This window comes from Corvus kubaryi, unplaced genomic scaffold (assembly GCF_017639235.1).
Source record: "Corvus kubaryi isolate FWS band 111438036 unplaced genomic scaffold, C.kubaryi_AGA036_p1.0 66, whole genome shotgun sequence".
NCBI classification, from domain to species: domain Eukaryota; kingdom Metazoa; phylum Chordata; class Aves; order Passeriformes; family Corvidae; genus Corvus; species Corvus kubaryi.
In genome coordinates this window covers 2,966,812-2,990,873 of record NW_024582054.1, presented here as the reverse complement: position 1 = coordinate 2,990,873, position 24,062 = coordinate 2,966,812, and the positions used below count along the sequence as shown (strand labels likewise).

At 48.9% G+C, this 24,062-nt stretch overlaps 1 protein-coding gene across 6 annotated transcripts in view; it reads right to left on the bottom strand.

Moving 5' to 3' along the window:
* Positions 1-564: 564 nt before the first annotated feature.
* SLC8A3 (solute carrier family 8 member A3) overlaps positions 565-24,062 on the bottom strand; it is a 113,875-nt gene continuing 90,377 nt past the window's right edge. Inside the window, exons 3-8 of one of the 6 annotated variants that reach the window (XM_042047487.1) lie at positions 22,727-22,830; positions 13,536-13,553; positions 4,703-4,827; positions 4,066-4,165; positions 2,719-2,994; positions 565-2,399 (exon numbers count right to left, since the gene is read on the bottom strand). In XM_042047487.1, coding sequence (XP_041903421.1) covers positions 2,023-2,399; positions 2,719-2,994; positions 4,066-4,165; positions 4,703-4,827; positions 13,536-13,553; positions 22,727-22,830 — 1,000 coding nt within the window. In that variant the 3' untranslated portion in view covers positions 565-2,022. Of the gene's footprint in view, positions 2,400-2,718; positions 2,995-4,065; positions 4,166-4,702; positions 4,828-9,300; positions 9,431-13,535; positions 13,554-22,726; positions 22,831-24,062 lie in introns of those variants that run through there. The other 5 variants (XM_042047489.1, XM_042047488.1, XM_042047490.1 and 2 more) reach the window with 5 other exon arrangements.

The window sequence follows — 24,062 nt, the reverse complement described above, 5'->3', positions numbered from 1 at the left end:
GTCAGAAGGACCAGCAAGCTCAATGAGAGCCTGGCCTCAGGGTCTCTTGTCCATCTTTTTCAGACCCTTCCCAAAAGGCATGGCAAAGGGAGGTAAGGAGGCAGATGTCAGGTGCTTGTTAGCTTCAAACCCAGTGGCTTTCACTCATTGTGGGCTCCCACCAACAAAGCTCTGGCTGCTCATCTGAGGAGGATCCCTCTTCTCTGCCTCATGCATACACATTTATATAGAGATAGAGATATCTGGTAAACATTCTGTATGAAAATAAATAGTTCATCTGTGTGGTAAGAACCATCGTTGCCTCCATCTGGTTACCTGCTATGTTACATCTCTTTTTGTCCATGACAATCTTGTTCCCACTGCTGTTTCCCTAACCCATGGGCACCTCCTCCCTGCCTCCTGGGGCAGCCAAAAGCACGACAGCAGGCAGAACTGTATCTTTTGGCAGTCCTTCTCTTTACTTGCTGCCTCCCAAATTTCGGCTTATTTTAGGGAACCTGATGAAAATGGTTCCCTTTTACAGCACCTGTTTCTTGACAGAAGAAATGATCTTCATCTCAAAAACACTTTACAAAGAGTAGGATTTTAATGTTCTCTTCCAGGGCCCTCAATTAAGAAATATGTGTCTAGATAGCACTGTTTATATAGATATAGGTATAGTTTTTATTTATTTTATTACCAACCCAACATTTCAATTTGCAGCTGTTGATGTAACTCATGACATACTCTCATGGTGGTGGTGGCTTTTCTTCTTTATCCTTAAAAAGAAATGCATTTCAAATTAAAATTATGCTTTTTTTGTTTGTCTGGTGTTCCTAAAAGGTACTTGAGATGACGCAGGAGTCCTGATGTGGGTGGCAGTTTTTAAGCCTGTACCTGTCAATGGCCTGGAGACCACCTGCAAGGTGCGGGTGCTGGGAAAACTGGGGTAGCAACTGAATGGAAGGGCAGCCACACCACAGCTCTGGGTGGGATGGTGCTGGGAACATATGGGAACGCTATCCAGGTTTTCCTGAATTCATTTCCACCTCTTAGCAGGAGGACCATGCAGCAAACCTGCCACCACCACCATCCCAAGGAACCAGCGCTGCTCCCCCCAGAGCAGGCTGTTTTATTTCTTTAACAGTTGTAAATTAACATCATTTTCTGTCCCTGCAGTACCACAAGCTCAAAGTTAATTATACAAAGAGAAATGCCATAGTCAAAATATACATGACACGTATTGTATTAAGAGGGTTGGGGTTTTTTTTTCCTTCTTTTTTTTTCTTAGCCCAGGCAGGTGATTGAGATGCTACATGCTCCAGCCTTTGTCACTAAATGTGTGTGACTGTGTGTCTGTGTTTGTATTAAAAATATATCAGTCTTGTGATGTTCTTAAAAAAGAAAGAAATGGAAGGCGGCAGGGGAGGGAATGGGTCATAGTGAAAAAGTTTTTCGACTGTGTGTCTTCAGAAATACACGTTCAATTCCAGCACTGACGGCAGCTTGAAGCTTTGAGTTTAAATTTGTAACATTTTTCGGATTAAGTAGTTAAAAAAAATCAATCAGCGTGCTCCCCCAGAACCAAAAAGCAACAAGCAAACAGAAAAAAAAAAACACAAAAAAACCACAAATTCCTGAACCAGACTTCTGTAATTCTCAACCAGTAAAAATAAGGAAACATCTCCTTACAGTGGAGGGGTGCTCAGCAGGAAAGGAGACGACCCCTGAGGGAGAGGTGGCCTTTGGAGATGGTTGAAACTTCATAATTTCATTGAATAGGGTCAGTGTCTGGGTTTATTGTGTTTTATTTCAACACTTGCCATTGTTGCTTTCTTTTGTACCATTTTTGGATGGATTTTGTCTCTTTTTTTCCCTCTCTGATGGTTTTGCTCTTCTTGGCACGCAGCTGTCCGACCGTCTGGGCAGTGGCAGCCCCCACAGCCAGCCATACCCTCCAGTGAAACCACGCTTCCAGGACTGGTGTCCAGTGAGGTAACGGAGGAGGGGGTCCCTCCCCTGGCAGCACCGTCCCTCCAGCGCCTAAAACCCCTTGATGTAGCAATAGGCCTCCAGGGTGGCGAAGAGGATGTAGAGCAGCCAGAGGCTGACGAAGAGCAATGTTGTGGCCACTTTGCACCCCCGGGGGCCGCCCAGCTCCCCCCCAAGGTGGGGTCGCCGGCGGTAGAGGAGGACGCTGATGCAGATGAAGGCGAAGATGGTGAAGAGGGTGACAGAGAACGCCAGGGTGCCTGCTGACACCTGGAACTCCTGCCCCTGCGACGCCCAGTAGATCGCTGCCACTGACCATGCCAGCCCGATGCCCAGGAAGACGTTGACAGCATTGCTGCCTGTGACATTGGTGATGGAGGCGTCAGCGTACATGTCCTGGATGGCTGCGGCTTTGCTGGCGAAGGTGTCTGGGGTTGAGGGAGAAGGGAAGGAAAAATCACTGGGGGTCCAACAGGAGAAACAGACAACACTTCATGTCTGGGGAACAAGGGAGGCTCAGGTGTGGCACCGACCAGGTTAGGACGCAGACCAAGAGGTGCACAATCCCCTCCTAGGTTCAGAGATCCCATGTTGCAACAAAGCATGGTGCAGACCTTGCCTGGGGACAGGGCTTTGAGGATACCCTTCCCAGCTTGAACCCCATCCCATGACAGCTTCTCCCCCGAAACCAGGAGTATCTCCAGAGGACTCATCTCCCACCCCATCCCCTCCCTGTGGCCGACCTACCTGGTACAGAAGTGCCAAAGGCGACGAAGATGACGGCAGTCACCGAGTCCTTGAGGCCAATGGTGCAGCCGAAGTGGGAGGCGAGGTCGCCGATGACGGCTGTGAGCATGCCGATGATGAGGATGGAGACGACGAAGCAGGCCCAGCCATTGCAGTACTCAGTGGGGGGCACGCAGGCAAACAGCACCTTCCAGAAGACGGTCAGGAAGTGCATCACGTAGTCAAAGCAGGACGGCAGGCGCTCCTCGCCGGACTCATCCTCATCCTCATCACCTGCTGCAAACAACATGGAAGGAGAGATCCAGCATTCATTCCACTGGGACAGCTCATGCTTGTCTCCTCCACCCCAGGGCTCCAGGGATTCTGCTCTCCTGGGACAAGGTGGTATGGCACTGGCCATGACAGTAAATTCAAGCCACAGCAGGTCCTTCAATGATGGGTGAGGCTTGGCAAAAAGAATGCCTTCCAGCCACCCCAGACCCCGCAGGGATGGGGAGTGATGGAGTGGGGTGTTGTACCCACAGAGGGCCAGCCCTGTGCCCATCCACAGGCAGTCACATAGGAGGTAGTCATCCTGTGGAGATCACTGTTGAGTGGCATGAAGAAATTACACAGGCAAGTGATGTTCCGGGCCAAAACTAGCAGAAAGTAATACAATTGGGAAACTGGAGAGATCTCTTGATCTTCCTGCTCCAGAGCATGGGCTGGACCATCCACTGCCTCCTCTATAGCTGGGTGGAAAACACCCCTTTGGGGCAGATGCCAAACCATCGAGGAAAGGTTCAGAAAGATGTCCAAGTGCAATTAATGGCACAGATGTGCCTAAAATACCTTCCCCACAGCTGTCTGGCTCTGAAAGCAGTGAGCTCTCTCAGGCAACAGCTGGCAGGTCTCTGGGCCTTTTCCTTTACCAGCTGCTGCCTCATGAGGCAACATCTCCAGTCTGCATGTGATAACCCTCCCTACTCCCAGGAACTCTACTGGCTATGACAGGACAGGACAGGACATCTTCCAGTAGGAGCTGCCTGCACTGGCCAGGATCCCAGCCAGGATGGGATTTTGCTGCCTGTACACTACTCATCACATCACCAAAGCAGCAGGAGCACTGCCAGCTGATGCAGTCTTTGAACACTGGCCTTCAGGAGGGCTCTGCACCAGAAGATGGATCTCCCAGGCTCCTCACTAATGCACCTGAAAAAGCCCACTATATTTGGAGCAGAGGAGCTCTTCGGACTGGCTTTGATGATGGGTGACCACAGCCAAGCATCACTGACCAGGGAGATGCTGTCATTCCAGGCTGCATGAACCCTGTGGATGTTCATGTGGATTTTCTGATGTTCCCCTCACCTGCGCTCACAGTAATGGCCTCCATGAACTGGTCCCTCCAGGAATGTGTCCCTACAACCAAAGCCAGGTTTGTCTTCTTAATCAGCTTGTCCACGGTGCTCTGTGGTGGGAATAAAGATGCACAGCAATTAAACCAGCTGCTAGTGGGCAAGGATGATCTTGCAGTGCACTGTGGTCTCACAGACCCTTTTGAAACTGTGGAAGTGTCACAAGCACTCTCCTACCAGCTAGATATGTCCATGACTGGAGTTGAGCCCACCTCCTCCCTGGACTGGCTGACCCAAACCTCACCAGAGCCAGCTTGTTTGCCACACCTCAATCCTGATAAGGTTTCTTCTTCCCTCAACCCTGCCTCACCAGAGCCAGCTTTGCTCCTGCCTTCTCTTGCCCACAGGCTTCTTCTGCTTCCAGCAGGACCTTCTTGCCTTTCTCCCTCCACCCCCGCCAACCAACTAGCAGCTGCTACTTTTGACATTTCCTGTAGACTTCACCGACCCTTTACTCCATTACATACTTCTTTTCCTCTTTCAACAGCCCTTTCCCTGCACATCCTGCCCCCTCAGTCCTGCTCTCTGAGGCTGCTTGACAGTGCCACAGGGCTTTCCCCTCCTGGAAGACCCCTAGGACACCTACTGACCTTGAACTCATAGGACTCCTCAATGATGACTTCCAGTTTGGGGTGTTCGCCGAGTATTGGTTTGCCCATCTCTGCAATTCTCTTGGCTTCCTCCTCTTCAACTGTCATCTTCCTCTCGGCCACCTCTGTGAAAGCAAGGCCAACACCAAGCTGTGGGCAGCAGCCTGCACCTCCAGGGCACCATGGGGGCTTGTCTGCAGGGCCTGAACAGGGGCTTCTGCAGTGCCCTCACAGCTTGCTGAGCTCATGCAGCACTTTGGGGGACAGTGGTGGGGGGCAGTGGTGGGGTGACCACAGAAACAAAGGACCAAGATTTCTGAATACCAGTCACCAAGAACATAGGCAATGTGTTTTTAATTTATTAAAAAAAACCAAAACCCTTGAATATTTCTTCAGTCTGCATTGGTGCTCTCGGTTGACACACACCCTCCCATCACCCCTGCAGCAGCCACAGCTTTGGTGAGACCAAGGTACCAAATCATTCTGCCATTTAGCAGAAGTGCCCTTTAAGATGCTTCTAAAACCCTGACATGCTCCCTGATTTGAATAACAAGAGACAGAACCCTTTTTTCCCCCTTTGAGTAGAAAATCATGGTTGGCACCTTGCGCACTGAGTGCAGTGCTTGATCTGACACTCAAGACACAGATAGTCACAACCACATGTAAACCACATGTGAACTGGAAAAATTAACAAGAAGAAGTAATGAAACAAGTAGTTTTATCCTTTCATAATGCTGTGAGGGTGCTGAGGCACTGGAACAGGTTTTCCAGAGAAGATATGAATGCCCCAACCCTGGAAGCTCAAGGCCAGGTTGGATGTGGTGTTGAGCAACCTCAGGAAAGGTGTCCCATGGGAAGGGGGTTGAAACCAGATGATCTTTAAGGTTCCTTCCAACACATTCCATTCTGTAATTCTATATTTAGTTTCTGCTGAAGGAAACCAAACCAGGACCCCGGGTCAGCAGCATGCTGAGATGACCCTGTGTCAGGCTCAATCTTGCTGGTGACCCAGCTAACCCAGCGAAGTGCCTCAAGAGGGTCCTGGTTGCCCACATGGGAAGGAGCATCCCAACCAGCTGGAAGGGTGCCCTGGCAGTGTCCCTAGGCCTGACCCAGATCTCCTCTTCCACCCACATGCCCAAGTGTAGGCACACGCTGATGTGCTCTCTGTAAAACTTGGACATCTCAAGAAAGGGGCTGGGTTTCCCCTGGCTTTCCTGTGCATGACCAGTCAGGGTGTACAGCTGCAGTATGGGGTCCAGCTGAGCCTGGGAGTGGGAGCTGGAGCTCTTAAGAATCTGGGAGGTTCTTAACAACCTGGGAGGGCATATCACAAAGGCAGAGCATCTTGTTCTGGCTAAGCAGTGGGTCAGATGCTACCTGAGATTTCCTGCAGAGGTTACAAATGCCCAGGTAATGCCTCAGATGTGATTAATTCCATGTGGACTCCAGCAGATCTCATACTTCACACCAAAAATCACATGGAAATGATGCAGTCCCAGCGAAATCTATTTATAAACTTTGACTTCTCTCTTCAACTGCCTGGCTAGATTGACTGCAAAGACTGTAAACCTTGCAAGACCTGCAGATTTTATAAAACATAAATAACTCATGTGGCAGGTGACATTATTATAACCCATCACAGAAACAGGAAAGTTCCATCCATCACTTGAAATCAATGATGTACATCAAAACCATCACTGCCTAGCTCCAAGACACCATAGTCTGGATTTAGGAATCCCTGTAAATTTAGAAAAAATTTACAGAGACAGAGCAGCACAGCACCTGGAGAAGAAGGGCAATGCAGGATGCTGGGGGGGCAGGGGGCACATTTTTTCACTAGAAGGGTAGTTAAGCATTGGAATGGGCTGCCAGAAAGGTGGTGGAGTCACCATCCCTGGAAGAGATCAAGAAACAACTGGACGTGGCACTTAGTGCTATGGTTTTGACATGGTGGTGTTTGGTCAAAGGTTGGACTCAATGATCTTGGAAGTCTTTTCCAACCTTTATGATTCTATGAGTGGTTGATTCTATGAAAATGTTCTGCTTTACACTACACTTGGACTCATGAACTGATGATTATCAAGATTATCAAGATCCAAGGTACTTATATTCACTGGACAAGGAGTCAGATATAATGTACATCCTTTTCTAAGACAGAACGAGAAAGTCCAGTCTCTTCCTCTACCTGGGAGTGTGTGAAGATGACAAGCTGTGCCCATTGAAAATGCTGGTGCTCACACATCAGTTGACATGGCACATATGTATGTGACTTTGCTTCTGTCTGAGCTCCCCATAACCTGAAGGTCAGGGGCGAAGGCACCCTCAGCTTCACAAAGCCCAGCTTGGCAGATGAGCTGAGCGCATGCTGGCATGTGCTGACAATACAGAGCTGAGCAAAAGCACTATGGCCATCCCAGCAGGGTTGCAAAGCCCAGGCTTGGTGACAGTCTGACTCGCTACAGCCTTCCCTGGAATAACTGCATCTGAAAAGCTGCTGTCACAGTTGCGAGCGCAGTCCCTTAGGCTCCCACTCCCTGGCTGCAGTTGCAGAGTGGAGAAAGCAAATGTCTGGAATCTGAGGAGATGCTCTGGAAAAAAGGAGGATCAGGCAGAATTTCCTCAGCTTAACAACTCCAGCAGAAATGATACAATGAAACCTCAGTCCCCAATCTAACTGATTTGACAAAAGCCTTTGGCATGGTAAGAGAACACAGAGCCTCACGCAAATGTTATGCCTCTAGGCGAGGCTGAACTGCAGGCAGGTCTGTAGGCACATGCCGTGCAGCAAGCTTTCTTATCTCCAGAGGAAGTGGTATCCAACAGAGCTTTATCCCAGAACCTGGCATCTTTCTTATGCTAGTTTATGTACTTGCACCAGGCAGGACAGTGCAAGATCTGAAGCCCTCCCTGTGGAGGAAGATCTCCTGCATCTCTTCTCTGGTGTGCCAGGTCCAGGGCTGTTGGGCAGGCTGCATGCCTGTGTCTTCAGGACCTTGCACCTTCTAGCAGATGGCTTTGTTGTCTCCACAAGCTACCTGTGGATCACCTGCTGATTCAACGAGCAAGGCAATCACTTGCCAGGCAGCTCTTAGAGTAAATCAAGCAACACAACCATGTCCAAGAGTGTTTGTCAGCCTAGGGGCTGGATGCTAGCATGAGCATGGGACCAGACACCCCACAAAGTGAAGGTGGTGGGAGTCCTGCTATTCCAGAAGGCACCTTGCCAGCCGACTAAGTGCCACCAGAGGCACCTTCAAGCCCTAGGTAGGCCACTTGGAGTGAAGAGACAAGCTGACTGGCAATGGAGACCTTCAGCCTACTGACAGCACATCCACGGAGACATGAATAATGGAGGCCCTGATGTCACCATGCAGCTCCTCTGCCATGTGTATGGGGAACTGGGGTGCAGAGGCAAGAACATAGGCACCCAAGAAGTCATGTCAAGAGCATCCCATGGGGACAGATGATTGAACATGACTGCCAAGCTAAGTCTTTCCATGTCAGCTGCAAGCAAACCACAGGACAACAGGCACAGGGAGCACATCCTAATGGGTACCTCATAGAAATATTAATAGTGGAAGCTTTTGGATAAGGAAGAAAGGAGGTAATTCCTTAGTGTCTCATTAAAATGCAGTCACATTTGTGAATGTGCAACAGGAAAGCAAAGCACAAAAACCTAACAAATTTCAAAGGTGCACCTGAAAATATTTAAGCTGCCATTGTATTTACACTGAGGCTCCATGCTAATGTAGGAGACAAACACAGATCAGGACTCCCATGTCAGGTATGTGCTGGATCTTGCTCAGTGCACTTGTGCAAGTGACCCATAGGTGCCAAATACCAGGCTGCTGACTGTCCTCTGAAATTAAGGCAGTGGCAGGACGGACAAATTTAGGAGCACAGCTGACATTTTTTTGCCCCAAACTATACTTGCCATACAGTTAAGGGGGGGAGCTAAGCACCTTCAAAGAGTGATATGAAGCACCTACATGATTTCACCAATTCTGCCCACCTACTGTTTAGGACACATGAGCATCTTGTGGCAGGAATCAGTGCCAGCCTCTGCAAAACACCACATCCCATCCTCAACCTGTTCCAGGCCTGTTGGGTCTGCCTGTTTCAAAGGGATGCTGAGGGCTGAGTTGACCCTGTGTGTACTGACCCAACAGCTGAAAAGGAATAAACTCTTACACCAACCCAGTGGCCGAGAACAATCCCAATGTTCCTGCTTTTCAGGGAAGTGCTTCAGCCAGCACAGGGTACATCATCCTGCCTGTGGAGCCACAGGAGGTTGCCCCTGCAGCAAGTGTGGAACATGCGCCCATGCAGTCTGGTATAGGGCTGGGGTCTTGGAGGGCTCCTCCAGGAAGCAGAGACAGGACATCTGTGAGGTGTGTCACACATCACCCCAGTGTGGTAGCCTGCAAAGAAGACTACCAAGGGCTAAGACAAATAAACCAGTGAGGATGGGGGGTGTGTGTGTTGGGAGACAGATATTTAATTTGCAAGGTCAAGTCTGTCAAGGTGAATGCTGCCAAGCTGCAGCTTAATTATTAGCTAGCCTGATTTCTGTTTGTATCTGCATCAGTACCTACTTTTCAATGCGGATTGCACCCTGGACTCCCTGCTGTCAACTCCAAATAAGCCTGATAAGGTCTGGCTGTGCCTATCGAGAACAGAGCTTGCCAGGACCTTCTGGACTGCCTCCATCTCCTCCTTGGGAAGAATAAGGTGGGCAGAGAGGGGTCCCCTAGACCCTACCTGTTCTGGCACCTAGGTATGTGCTACCATTGAGTGTTAGGAACCTCTCTGGGCTGCAGGAGCACACATAGGCTGCTGAGGCCAGGCAAGCTGGGGCTGCTGTGCCAGCTGCTGCACCAAGGTACCCTGCTCCTGGTGCCAGGGAGCCAATGGGTCAGAGAGAATATGCTACAAGCAGGTGAGACAACAGGTCTGGTAAAATCAAAGCCTGGATGGGAGGAATGAGGATGAAGTCCGCTTTTGCTTGGGCTGTAGCAACGGCCACAGCTGATACCCCCTAGGAAAGGAACAAGGAGAGGTTTTTAGATAAACCACTCCATGCTCTCATTCTGCTTTGTTCAGACCTTTAAAGCTATGACAGACAAGGAGGCTCAGCAGCTCCTGGTTATGGTCCTGCCACTGCTGTGCTCTGCAGCCCTGGGCATGTCCCTGCCATGCTCACTGCTCAGCTTTCACCCCATGTCTGTCTCAGTCTGTCTCTCTCAACTTATGCCTGCAGGGCCATCCCAGGACTTGAGCTGCAGTGATCTGCAAAGCGCTTTCAGACCAGCACATGAGAGGCCATTTCTTGGGCTCGAAATACTGTAAGCATATCCCCTCCTCCTTATATTTCTTACAGGGAAAGGGGAGCACTGAACTGGGCTCCCACATCATGCATTGCTTGCCCGCTCAACCACCTTCAGACTGGGGGGAATCAAATGGGAACTAGACATTGCCTGTGGCTTCCTAGACACATTATAAATCAAAGTTAGATAAAGACCATTTCTATGGTGTAATCTGGCCCCTGCATCTTTTGAGCTGAAACAGGGCAATGGGAAGGCCCTGTAACACCATCAAAGAGGTAGATACTCATCACCTAGGCAATGCTGCAAGACTACCAAACAACCACAGACCAGTTTGTATTCCCTGACACTTGCTGAATAAATTGGATTAAAACCAGCAATGTATTCAGGAAAGATTGCTGTGAAGGCCATTTCACACTCCTCGAGTTAATCTTGTCTCCATCCATTTCTGGAGTGGTCATATATCTGCATGAAGGTCACCCCTTTTGGGGACTGTGCTGCTAGGAAGAAATTAAAACAACAATTAAAATGGGATCTTGTTTTTTTTGTTGGGGCTTAATATGATATAATCCTGGTTAAACAAAGTAAATAGTGAGCATGAATGAGTTCCTCTCTCCAGAGCACTGTCAAGCTGTCAGTCACAAGTGGGGAAGACTTCTGGCTAAAAGACACTTTGGCTTTTGAGATTAGCATATGGATATGCCCTTTATGGAAGCACATGCACACATACAAGCACTGGCAGCCTGGGCTGCTTTCTAAAATGTAAGGAATCTGCTTACTTAGCCCTGAAAGCTATTTTTGAGACATGATACATCCTGTATACATGCCCCAGTGTTCCTTAATGCTAACTGGGAAATGCTGCACATTCATGAGAGGGAGGCTAAGGCACAGAGCTGGGAACTGAGCATTATTCCCCTCCTGGCTCTGCCTTGAGATTGCTGCTGACATAACCACCCCCGACTGGCCAGACAATTGGCATCTCTGTTCCCCAGTCTTTCCCAGTGCAAGGTGGACATGGGAGTTTTAATGCATAAATAAAGAAACATATTTAGAAATATTTTCTTTGAACTGGATGAATATATAGAAATTATGATACAGAAGTATCTACCATTTAGATAATTCCACATCCCTTCAAAGATTTAGATCACTTGAGCCCAAGAACTTTCAAGCAAAGGCTGTGCTCAGGCTTTCGGTGACTTTTGCAAAGGCTGGAAAGACCTGCAGAACAGATATTCCACTGCTGGCAAAGGCAGGGACAACTGGAACACCTATGCACTTTGGTATCAAGTATTTTCCTGTATAAAGAGTATACAGAGAGATCTGTATACTCTTTGACACTGCCAGTGTCAAAACAGAAGGTTAAAAAACCCCAGACTCTCAGCTACCCCATTCTATTCTGAAGCCTGAACAGTTGGTGCTGGACACATGGCCAAGCTTTACATGGCCTTGCAAATCTGGCTCAAAGAGCCCATTTGGAAGAAATAAATGCTGAGAAGAACCTGTGCCCTGCCTAATTACTTCACCTTGTGTAAAATTCACAGCACTGTTTTCCTTGGGAGGGCCCTGCAGGGCTGAGGGGCCGAAGTCAGGATCCCTCATTTCACCCCAGGTAAGGACTCCTGGGACAAGAGAGGCATTGCCACTTGGCCTCATCCATCAGGGCACCCACACCTTTTGTGAAGAGAAGGGATCACTCCTGTGAGCGGGGGCTGTGCGGGTGCTGGCCCTGCAGGGGCTGCCAAAGCGTTGCCATGGCTGGGGACAGGGCTGCAGAGGAGAGCCAGGGCAGTCCCAGGGACACATCCCTAGGAATGGGATGCTGCCCAGGAAGAGCTGTGCAAGCTGCTCCAGGAGGCAAGGGATGAAGCGCAGGAGTGATGGATTCCACTGAAACGTTCAATAATGCAGTTTTTAAACAAAGATTCCCGCGCGCCTGTGTAACCTAAATCTAACATGACACGGACTAAACGAGGATGCTGCTTGTCTCCCTGCTGATTAGCTGTGATTGCTGCTGAGTGACACTCCAGCACGTGCCTGCTTGCCGGCCTGCTGCTGGATTGAGGCACATGTGGGAGCCAAGCACCGCGAGCCCAACACACGTCACATGCACAGAGGGCACCCTGAGGCAGCTCAGCAAGGGGGGAACCCCGGGGACCCCTCACCAGACAGAAGGCTCTCCCTTATGAACTGAAAAGTAACGTTTCATTGCTGGTGACCAAGTTCTCCAATAACGGCTGCCAAAAGCAATCAGGCTGGATCACAACAGAGGGAGGAAAGTTATGTTATTTTAATAGGAATTATTTGGTTCCCGGGGTTCTGATCAAATTAGGCAGCTACTGAATTAAAGCAATGAAATTACTGGGAAGCAGGCTGTGCTCAACTTATTTTTAGTCCTCCTGGATCTGAAGAGGTAACAAAGGAAACCATCCAAACCATTCTGAGGAGTTTTCCATAAACACCCTAAGCTGGTATTTGGGGAACTGGGGATTTCTGCCTGCCACTAGCAATTTTCTAATTAGTCCAATAGCCAACGGGCTCAGGACATCCCCTGTGCAGCAGATTTGGCATCCTCCAAAAAGGGGCAGGACTGAAGCCTGCATGGCAGATGTGGCTCCTTTGATTTGCAGCACAGCTCAGGCATCATGAATGCTTTGGTTTTCAGCTCTGCTCACAAACCTGTGGGATTTTGAGCTCCTCTCTGCACCCTGCATGCCCACCCTTATCTTCCAAGAAATGCTTCTTAGTGCAAATTCAACAGTAATCACATCTGGAATTGAAGGAATAATGACAATACAGGAGGCGTACATTGCACCACAGTGGGATAAAGACAGACCAGTGTAATGGGGATTTCAGGCAAGGAAGAGGGGCTCAGTATTAATACACATGAAATCCTGACACAGGGAGAGATGAAGAGTGCAGAGCCAGAGCTGAGGGTGAGGAGGGAAATGGTGCTGGTGCTGATCATATTCTGGTAGTACTGCTCTGGCGCTGGGCACACCCTGGGGACCCCCCAGGATGGGAGGTGGAGAGCACATGGGTGAAGGCACTGAGGGGTGACATGTGACCCTCCATGGGAAGGGGACACCTGCACAACCTTGTACCCTTGCCCACCCCAGGCAACACTGTCCCACACTGCAGGGATGCCACCTCCCTCCAGAAATCCCTGTCTTCCCCAGTGCATCAGCACAACCCAAGCACCAGAGTTGCCTAAAGAGAGGCTCGAGTCACAGCTTCAGACCAGGCACAGCTGTATGTGTTGCTTTGCAACTCTGTCTGGATCATTTCCCCCAAACTGCAAGGAAAAATCTGGAATATGGGAAACGCTCTTAGATGTCAATCAATTGCTGTTATTTTCTTAATTGTACTGCTCTTAACTAGTTCATGCTAGACACAAACACCATGAGCTAGAGTTGTCTACAACACAGCAAACACAAACATGGGGGGTCTGACCAAAGGGGACAAAAAGAGAGCCTGAGCAGCCAGAGGAAAGGAGAAAAAGCACTTACCTTGCGTGAGCAGTAGGGCTGCAGTGAGAGAAGAACATGAGAAAGATAGAGAGAAAAAAAAAAAAAAGGGAAAAAGTTAGTATCTGATGGGGAAAAGCTGTTTTGCAGATGAAGGCTGTCAGTGAGCAATGGACACGGTGCAAGGCAGTGTGCGAGCTCACGAGGGCTGCATGTAGGGAACAGGCTGGGGAGCAGACACCACAGCAGCACGATGGAGAAGAGACTGGGGTGCTCCAGTGAGCACCAGAGCACTGGCTCCCCAAAGTCACCCCCTCCCCCCAAGCAAAGGCAGAAGGATGGGATGCAGCTGGGGGGAAGTGGCAAGGAGGGAAAGGGAAAGGGAGCAAGGAGGGCAGTTACTCTTGCCATTGGGGCCTGATACAACCCTAACTGACCCAAAGGCATGGGAGGTGCCACTGCTTAACGGGTAGGTGTGGTTGTGGCGGGGCTTGGCACAACTGAGGACCCCCAATAAACTTGTAGGTACTGAGAAGAGAAGGTTGATGGGCAGCTCAACGAGGTCAGCAGCATCAGGAGGCATTGATAAAACAGGCAGCCTCCAGAGTCAATAGGGGCAGGGGGTAACATGGCCATGCATCATTCCTCAGGATGATGCCCTGGCTCACCTACACCTATCCCACATCCCACAGGTACCACTTTCAGCGGGTCAGGGTGCCTAGAGGAGCACAGGCACATGTAAAGCATCACTGCTTGAGTCCTCCTGGTTCTCTTTGTTCCAAACTGCTGGTTTGCCTGACAGTGCTGCATGGACACAGGCCATGTGACTGCATGGTCCTGTGAGATTTGAGGTGGGAGGAAAGGAGGAGAAAGGGGCGAAGGTTCTTGCAAGGGATGACCTGACCCTGGCTTTCCATACAGACACAGCTCAGCCCCTTGGGCAGTGACCCCTTGACCCTCTCCTCTCGTGATTTCCCCACTCCCCAGAGCTGTCACAAAGAAACATCTGACTGGATCCCTCTTAAGTGTTATCCACAGACAGCCACAGCTTACATCCAGGTATCAAACTAGCTACAGCAGAGTCCGTATAGCAAAAAACCTCAAACGGCCTTTGAGAGGGGCCAAGCACCAAGTCTGTACCTTAGCTTTAACTTCTACTTGTCTTTCAAACAGCAAACCAATGCTTGAAGACTTGGTTGCATGTGATGACAGTATTGTAATTACTACTAACACTTATTATCATGCGCTTTTAGTCTCAGAAGCTTAAAACTCTGTACAAAGACTGAGTCAGTATTAACAGCCCTATCTGACAGATGGCGAAGCAAGCCAAAAAAAAAAAAAAAAGAAGCTAAAGGGAACATTTTGCAAACTCAGAAGTGGGCTGGAGTCCAAAAGTGCTAATTTTCCCCGACTTGCTGGTTCGAGCCTCTGAAAAGCAGGACTTTTATACAGATGCACCCAATTGTATCTGTGCCATTTGAAAGTGATTTCCTAAGCAATTTATCAAAGGTCGCACAGCGCATCCATGGCAGAGCCAGGGAAACTAATCCTGAGTCCTGACACCCAGTCACTTCCTTGCTCTGTTGAGCAGCAACCATGGGCACAGCTTTCCCAACAGTTTGCAGAGAGACACTGATCCAGTCATGATCTTCATCCACCAAGCCATCTCCCAAGCTGGAAGTACTGTGGGCAATCCGAGAGATCTCCCTTGTCCATGAGGGCAGGTAGAGGCACAGTGAAAGAGGAAGGTAAAATGGAGAGGCTCCTTGCTGAGCATCCCTTCTGTTTCAGGGTCAATTCCTTTTGAGAGTCAAAAACTTTAGGGAAACCATTCATGAGTATGTTCTGCATTAAGTACAGTGCCACTGAGCCACAAGATGCAATGGGATGTTTGCTCTGCCTGCACCACCTCTTGTCATCCACGCACCTCTCCTGGAGTCTCCAACAGGCTCATCACTGCCCCTGGTAGCATCTGGAGTTTCCTTGTAGCTCTGTCCTGCTGCAGTTCCTGCTGTCATGTGACCTCCTTACTATTCCATGGTCTTCTGGTTCTCCAGACAATGTGCAGAAATTTAATTTGCCTTTTGCAATTACAAGCATCAGTACAATGGGTCGATTTGGTGTTCAAATGTAATATAATGAAATATTACTGGGACCCTAAGCTACTGTGGCTATTAAAAAAATCATTGGCTCCTCATGTTTCTTAAAACTGTTACTATACTACTCTGGGATTTGAGTTTATTTTTTTCCCCATTTGCTTGTGAGCCTGAAAAAGAACAATTTTTCTCCCTTTCACTTATGATATAATACATGAATATTTGAAGAAGCCTATAAAGCTATGAATGAAACATCAAGAATACAGCATGCAGAAAGCCAAAGGATTATTTTATCTTTATATTTCTGAGTGAATGCTGTGCATGCAAGCAAGAAAATGATTTCACGGACTACAGCTTTCTTCCTGCACACACATCTGCTAATGTGCCCTTAGCCCTGACCTGTAATGTTTTCTGACAGCCCATCTGGGGATGCTGTACCTGTACCAGCTTCACTGATGGCCTCCGTGCTATTCCCATCCCACAAGCCTCCTTCCACTCTCCCCAGCCTGGGCTGCATCCCTCCAGTCCTCTCCAGGGCACCTCTCCCTCTCCTGCACTGCTGCTCTGCACATCACGCTCCTTATGGGGCCAAGCCAGGCCACCTCACTGCTCTTGGCATCTCAGGTAGTCTCAGAGGCTTGATGTGTACTCTTACAGGGAACTGCTAAAATTAGCTCCGCAGCCAAATCCAAAATAGCAATCCCCAGTATCCCTTACCTAACCCTTGCATGGTGTGATTGTGGACAAACACATGTGCCTGCAGATAAGGGGGCTGTGATGCTGACTCACCCAGGAGAGCCTTTAGCTCTGGATCCCAGTTCCTCCTTCACTGGGGCTTCTCTGCCTTGAAGGCTTGGTTTTGACTAGGTAAAGTCAAAATTGCATGCATGAACTCTGCTTCCCCTGCCACCCCTGAAAGTGGACAATCTAAACCTGAATTTAAAAAAGCTGCTAAAAAATCTGTTTACTAATAAGCCATTTCATCTGCATGCTTTTGATACAGTTTGAGGTCAGACTCTGCTGTGACATGCATGTTGGTGTGGGTTAGAGATCAGGAATTTCATTCCCTCCTGCTTTAACTCCAAAAAGCTTAAACCAAGAGGAACCAGGGTTGGGACTGAATCAGATGAGCAATCCAGCAATCCTGTGTTTACAGCAACCTGATGTACTGAATGCATGTCCTAACCTTTTTCTAAACAGTGAAATACTTTTCTCTGCTCTTTACCTCACAGACTATGATGCATGCTTTATTCTGGACTCATTCTTCAGTACCATAAATCTTTTCTAATCAGTATCCCTAAAGACTCAGAGAAGCCACTGTGTAGATAAGAGGATCCTTGTTAAAGGCCTGGGATTTAGACAGTGAGCTGAAATGAAGGAGGGGAGGATGAATTTTGAGGAGACTCCCAGTGGCACAGCAGGGCAGTCACAGGAAGCCAAGGCAAAGCGAACACACGGCCTCCATCCCCTGCCCACTCAAAGGTGACCAAGAAGTGACCATATAAAACACAGGCTCAGTTCCCCGAAGAGATAAGGATCCTCCATCTTCCAGATGAAACTGTCCACAGGCTCTGCCTCCAGATTTGCTCACTGAGGTGAGCAAACTGTTTCCCTAATAGATTGTGAAGAGCTGTAAACATGGGGTTTTTTATAGGCTAAACAAGGCAGAGATTTTGCAGCATTAACTTGAATGCTATTATTATTGAAGACAATAGCAAAGCTTTTGCAGACTCTAAGAGACTCCTCTCCATCAGGAGAATCAGCAGCGTTCAGCTTAATCACAGAGCTGAGAGGAAATTATTAAATCTTGAGGGAATGAGGTAACAGCAATCTAACATTTTTTTGCTATTCTCATCAGCAGCTGATGGGAGTTGATGAAGAAGGAGTTTCTTAGTATCTGTCCACACTTCAGAAAACTGCAGCACATGTGCTCATGTAGCAATACAGCTTATCTTTAACAGGTATGGATCTTTGTACCAAGTCAAATAATTCCATCGATATTTTGATATAGGTAACTTGATGGATCAATCCAAGCTGGGAATTCTTCCTTCTTTGCAGTGTAATCCTTCCTCTGTGACTCCCAGCCACATCCTCTCCCCGGGCACAAAGCTTTCCCATCAGAGGTGCTGACACTCCATTAGAAGGAGATGCGCTATGAGATTTGTCTGCACCAGTTGACTCTGTGCTGGCAGGGCTGAGAAAACTTCAGACAAAATCTTCCCAAGCCAGGGCATGCCAACCAGCTGTTAATAGTGTTTGCCAGCCATCTGTACTCCCACATCCAGCAAAGTTGTATCTTGTGGGAGACATGCTTTCTGAAGCAAAACTTTGCATGAAGGTTGTCAGTCCCTTTTACAAAACATAACCCTCAAGACTCAGCCTTCAAGCATCAGCCCTGAGGTTGAATCTTCCACCACTGTCCCATGAGCTGAATTCTCACAAGCTGATTCCCAGTCACCCTCATGTAACATATTTTTCCAAATGCTATTTTCACCATTATCTGCAATCAAGTGAAATCTCCCGGAGTAGCCTCCCTTGCCATTCAGGCTGTATCAGCACTTAAGATTAGCCACAACTTAAGCAGAAGAGCAACTTCATCCAGGGAACACAAAGCAAGTTTTTCTCTTGTAATCCAGGACTATGGAAAAAGTGTGAAAGCTGATGTGTGAAGAAAGTATTACTCCAAAATCCTGCTGGAACAGCAGCAAAATCCTCATTCTGAGTTGTGAGCTGACACAATAGCAGAGTTGCCATGAGAGCAAGAGTCAAACCAACAGACAGCATCTTGTCATAAAGGAAGAGACTCGTTTCACTGCAGGAACCCTTTAAACAGGTGCTGAAAAAAGGATGTCCAGAAATGTGGTTCAAGGTGCTGGGAGGTTTCAAAACCCTGCAGCGCTCAGTAAACAGGGATTCAGTTTACATGACTGTGCATATAGAGGAAAGGTGAGACAAGAAGGATTTGAAGATTAATTTTTTAGAAACAGAGAGGATAAAAAAGTCAGGAAACCTGGGAAATTGCCAGCAGGATAAAGAAAAGCAACATTTACCTTCTTGGCTAAGCAAAGAATGTGAGTCTCTCTCTTTGATTTCTTTTTACTCATTCATTTCAATATAACAAGCTTGCAGCAAGTGCCATCTTTGCCAGTGCTCTGTGCATCTGATATGCCACTACTGAGTCAGTACTGGTCGTCATCACAGGCCAGGCTGGCAAGATACCAATCTCAGATCTGTTCTCATCTCTTTGAATTATTGGAGCATGTCAACAAAAAGAGCTGCTATAGTAAAACTACTTGATGTGATTTGTTTGGATGATCAGAAAGACTTCGAAAAACTCCAGCTGCAGAAAGTGATTGGTGAAAAAGAACAGATGACCTGCAAGACAAAGTAGATGTAGCATTTATGTAACAGGAGTAAGTGGCCAGCTCTCCTTATGGCAAGGATTAACAACTGAGTGTCCCAAGGCTCAAAGCAGCACGACACTGATGTAACTGGGGGTGAACAGTGAGAAGCAGCATCTGCAGATGATGCAAAATGTTTCTGTTAAAAGGCTGTATCAGTGGCTGTCCTGCATTCTGCAAGCCCTGGTCAACCTGAAGACAGGCATTTGCATTTGGATCACCACAGAAACACTTCTGAGTAGAGATGATTTTTCCTCCAGTAAGATACTAGCAAGTGCAGAGAGCAAGAGCAACAGGATGAATTTCATGCTGAGCTCTGACCCTCACAGAGACCCTCCTGGAGACCCCTGTGCCCCACAGCTCTGGTTAGGGCTAAGGAGAAATTCCCTTGACTGGAGGTGACTGCTTTATATTGGCAGGTGTACAGGACAGCACAGACAGCAATGCAAATCAACCATGTGGTAGCAAGCCCTGCTCGCACCTGCCATCCTCCTCCACTGCATGTCTGTCAGGAACCACTGCCACCGCAGCCTGCAGCAGTGTGGGTACCCTCAGGGACAGCACACTGGGTCTGAATAGCACCAGGCTCCAGACCAAGTCCTGCATATCAAAATAAACCACTCAAACTCTGCCCCAAGCTGGTTTGAAAAGCACATACTACTCCCTGTCATCAGCTCTGCCATCACTTCAGGGAACATTTCACCCCTGATTTCATCACTGCCACACAGTTTGTATCCCTAAGGTCAGCTAGGAGCTGCCCTCTGCATGGAGAGGTCCTGGGCCTGGTACAGGCCCTCAGCACAAAGCTATGGCAGGGCAGGCACAACTGGCTGTCTCTGAGTGACCTGGATTGCAGATTACATCCAACACGACCGCCACTCATCTGAGGCACCCAACGCTACCCTGCTTCCAGAGGAGCCAGAAGAGGTTTTGAAGACACTGTGAATAGCTGAGAACATCAACAGTTCCACAGCTCCTTAGACACAGGCTCAGTGTGACACAGCTAAATGGGAAGTAACAGCAAAACAAGGACACACTGTCAAGAAACCCACATCTTTTGCAGCACAGGGAACAAATGCATGGGTAGCCAAAACCCACAGAGACTCTACCTCTAGAGCAACCAGGCCTGAACTCCCAAGGAGAGGCAGAAGCTGTGCTTTGCCCTTGCCACGTGAGTCGCGTGGGGGCACATCCACCACCACAGCAAATCCCCAGCAAAGGCCAAGCTAGGGGACTGTGGTGTGGGATTTTCCCTGTCTGTGGGCGCGGGGCAATGGCAGCACCCGCACAATGCTGGCAGGAACACGTGTGCTGCAGTCAGCATGAGCATCCCTTCCCCAAGCCACGTGGCACGTCGCACGATGCCCGAGCATGTGCCGGCCTGTGCACGGCCTGGGCTGCCTCCTCTCCGCCGGGAGCCAGCTGCTCATGCATGCACTCCGTGAAGCTGCTGGCCACAGCGTCTGCTCTTGATCACTGTCAATGCTCTCTATGGGAAAGCCTCACGTAGCTCCTCATTCTTCATACCAGGCACAAGGTAGGCTCATCAGAGATGCCGCAATGTGCAGCGCTATGGAGCTGGGGATCTTTCCAGATGCCCTGGATTAGTGTAGCGACTGTGCCACCTTGTGCCAGCAACATTTACAAATGCAGTTTAATCTTCTGCCTCTTAGATTTTAAAACCATGGTGCTCTCACTCTGACTTTTCTCTAATGAGGTCAACCAAGGCCCTGCATCTCCTCCCTAGCATGATCCTTTACTTCCTCCAGGCAAAAGAGGGTCCAAGGGCATGCCCTCACCTCCTGGCCCGCAGGCTCTGTGCTGCAGATCACTTTAGTCCAGCTCTGATCTCCTCTCTGCCTGTTGCAACTCAGTCACACTGACTCCAGCTGATATTGATGTAAATAAGAGATACATGATACAGCAAACTGGCTTCGTAGTCCTAATAATAATGAGGACGTTTTACAACTGGTCCACTTCAGGGGCCATTTGGATTTTTTTCAAACACTTTTTCTTATTCAGCCAGGTGCAACACAATCTGTATAGGAAAAAGAAATGTGGGACTTCATAGAAACAGCCCAATTCTGTCTCTGTATCCTTATTCTGCTCATTGTTTAGAAAAGGATTCAGGATTCACAGAGAACAGACAGCTGAGAAAAAATTCACGGTGTTGCTCCAAGCTGCCAAGTGCGTAAGCAGAAGGCCAGAGGCCTGTGATTTTCCTCCTGGACCTCCTGGACTCATGGATGGGAAGGGACTGCATGGGTGTAGTGAGCAGATACCTACATGGAAGCTGTGGCACTATATAGTTCTTTTATATGATGGGAAAAAAGCAGTAAAATAACTAGTGGCTACAAGCTGAGGCCAGACAACTTCTACCGAGCAGCCATGCCCACATCTTTACCTTGGAGGGCAACTGATTGCTGGGACATACTCCTATGGGACATGGCAAGGTTGGTCACTGCTTCTGCTCAAGAGCAGTTGGACTTTGGTGAAAGCCAAGGGCCTGTGCTTGACGAAGTGAAACCTGATATCCCTCATTGCCTACGGGCTGCAGGAAGCAGTCTGACAGCATTAAAATATGGGTTTACATTTTACAAGTCCACGGCTGCTATATGATACTGACATGCTAATGTAACCTGTGTCTATCCTGAACATCCTATGGAGCTGTGTATGGGTGCTTGGACTGGCCAGAGGGCAGCTGCTGTGCTGGTGAGGTAAGAGACAGAAGACGTTTCAGCAAGGGAAAGCTGTGCTGTGCAGTGCACGGGCAGCTGCCAGGTGTCCCATCACCGACAGCAGCACCTGAGAGCAGAAATAAGCCTGTGGCCACACACATCTGGCTCTACTCTGTAACAGGCACCCAGAAGGTGGATTTGAATTCCCTTTTGTAAAGTGCCTCTGTTTAAGTCTTGGCCCTCCCAGGCCACCCCAAAGCTAGTGAAGCCAGTGGCAAGACTCAGTGAGAAAGAGGTCAAACCATATAGGACAAGGCCAAAGATGCATGGAGGCAAGACACAACCATAAGTCTGGGTTTATTCCAACTATGAATCCTGGTCTGCTGGGAGATCCTGGCTCTCACTGCTGATGAAGTAGGACCTCAGCAGAGCTTCACACCCTCTGCATGACAGACTGTGATTGTCTGTGACACATTAAAGGGGTTTTCAAACGGAAGACATGAAGAACCACTTCCCAAAAAAAGCAAGCCAAGTTACTTCACACCTTCCCTCTTCTCCTGTGGGCTTTTCACCACGCTTCATAGGGACCCAAGAGCACCAAAGTAATGCCACTAGAGGCAACAACAGAGGGAAGGACAGGAGGGAGTACAGGAGGAGCTGAAAGGGGCAGCCATGCATTACACCCTTCTCTTGCCTTTTGCATTCCCCAAGGTCCTGGCAAAGAAGCAGGAGCAGGGAGAACAGCAGAGGTGTGCTCAGAACAAAAAACAGATCAAGACAAGGAAACCCAATCAAAATAACACAGCCTCCGAGGCTCAAGCATTGCACAAAAGGAGGATCAGAAGTAAGCTAGGCTCTTAAGGCAGAGATCACACAGAAACAGGTAAGAGCAAGAATACAGGAGGGCAAAGAGTAAAAGTCGATCCCTCTACAGGAGGAGGAGAAAAGGAGGAAGGGTAAGGAGGAGAAAGAAGGTTATATTTTCTGGATTTGGGGTTTGGATACTTGATTCTGGTTTTTTTTCTTTTTTTCATTTTTTTTCATAAAGGATCTCACACCTGATATTCCTCGTTCCATCCATTGCGGTTCACCAAGGGCAATGAAGAAATTCTCCTGCCTTTCGTATTCCTCCTCATCTACTATCTTAACCCTTATGGTCTTCCTGTAGGGACAACAAGAGAGACAACTGTGTACAGCGGGTCGGCTGGCTGGAGGTGAGGCGGCAGCAGCAGCGGCGGCGGCGCGGGCTCCTGGCACGCAGCCCCTTCCCGCTGGGGCGGTGTGCGTTGGCCTGCCTGTCGGACACGGCATCCTCACAGCGGCTCCTCGGGAGCGGGGGTGTTAGGGCAGAGGGGGCTGGCAAGGGAGTGAGGAGGGAGGGAAAAGTGGGAGGAGGACCTTGCTGATGGTTAGTGGAAGGTGACTTCTGCAGCGCATTTTTTTCAGTGTCAGATGGTAATGGAAAGGGTACTGGCTGCCTGAAAAGTGCCAGGGACCACCACCCTGAGCTACCCACTGTGTTTTAGCTGGAAGACCAATTTCTTCTTACCATTAATAATAAATACAGTAATAATACCCTCATGATTAATAATAAATTTGCAAGGACTCTGGGCTAGGAACCAGAGGAGAAGAGAGAGACACATTTCCCAGTGGGGTGAGGTAGGTCTCTGCCAGTGGCTACAACTCCACCAGCTGCAAGGGAGGCTGATGGTTCTAACTCCCATTTTTAAAATGGCACATCTTACTGCTTTCTCTCCTTGATAGTATCTACCTCATCCTCCTCTCCTGTTCCCCAAATGAGGACAAAGCCTTCCCAGGGGATGGACACCTTTGCTGGGACCTCACAGGGGACACAATGGGACAATGCCTCCAAGGCTCAAAAGGAAATGCCCTGGGCACTGGAGCAGGGCTAGCCTCTTCTCCCTGAGGCCAGCCCATGTGGCTCCCTCCAGTACCCCTGCAATGCACACAGATGCTGTGAGCCCCCAGGCAAACCAAATCGGACATCAGCTCCTCCTTGTCGTCAGCTCCTGCTCTCAGAGTTGCTCTGTGGCAACCAGACCAGGGGTTGCACAGCCTTTGCCCAGACCTTCTCAGAAGTCACAGAGCTGCTTCTCTGCCAGGCCTTGATTCCCATCTCTTTCTAACACAGGTCTGACTGGAACAACCCATAGGACCAGGGCTGGGCAATGGTCTCCTGAGATGCTGGATGTGTTTCTAGCCAGCATCTTCCCAAATTCTTCTACAAAATTTGTTTGGACCCTCCAGTGGGGATGGCAGAAGGTTCCTCTCATGTCACCACAGAAATATGGACAAGCAGGACTGCTCTCCATCCTGCTCTCTCTCCTCCCCTCACCACTTTGCCTCTCAGCAGCCCCAGCATCACTCCCCATG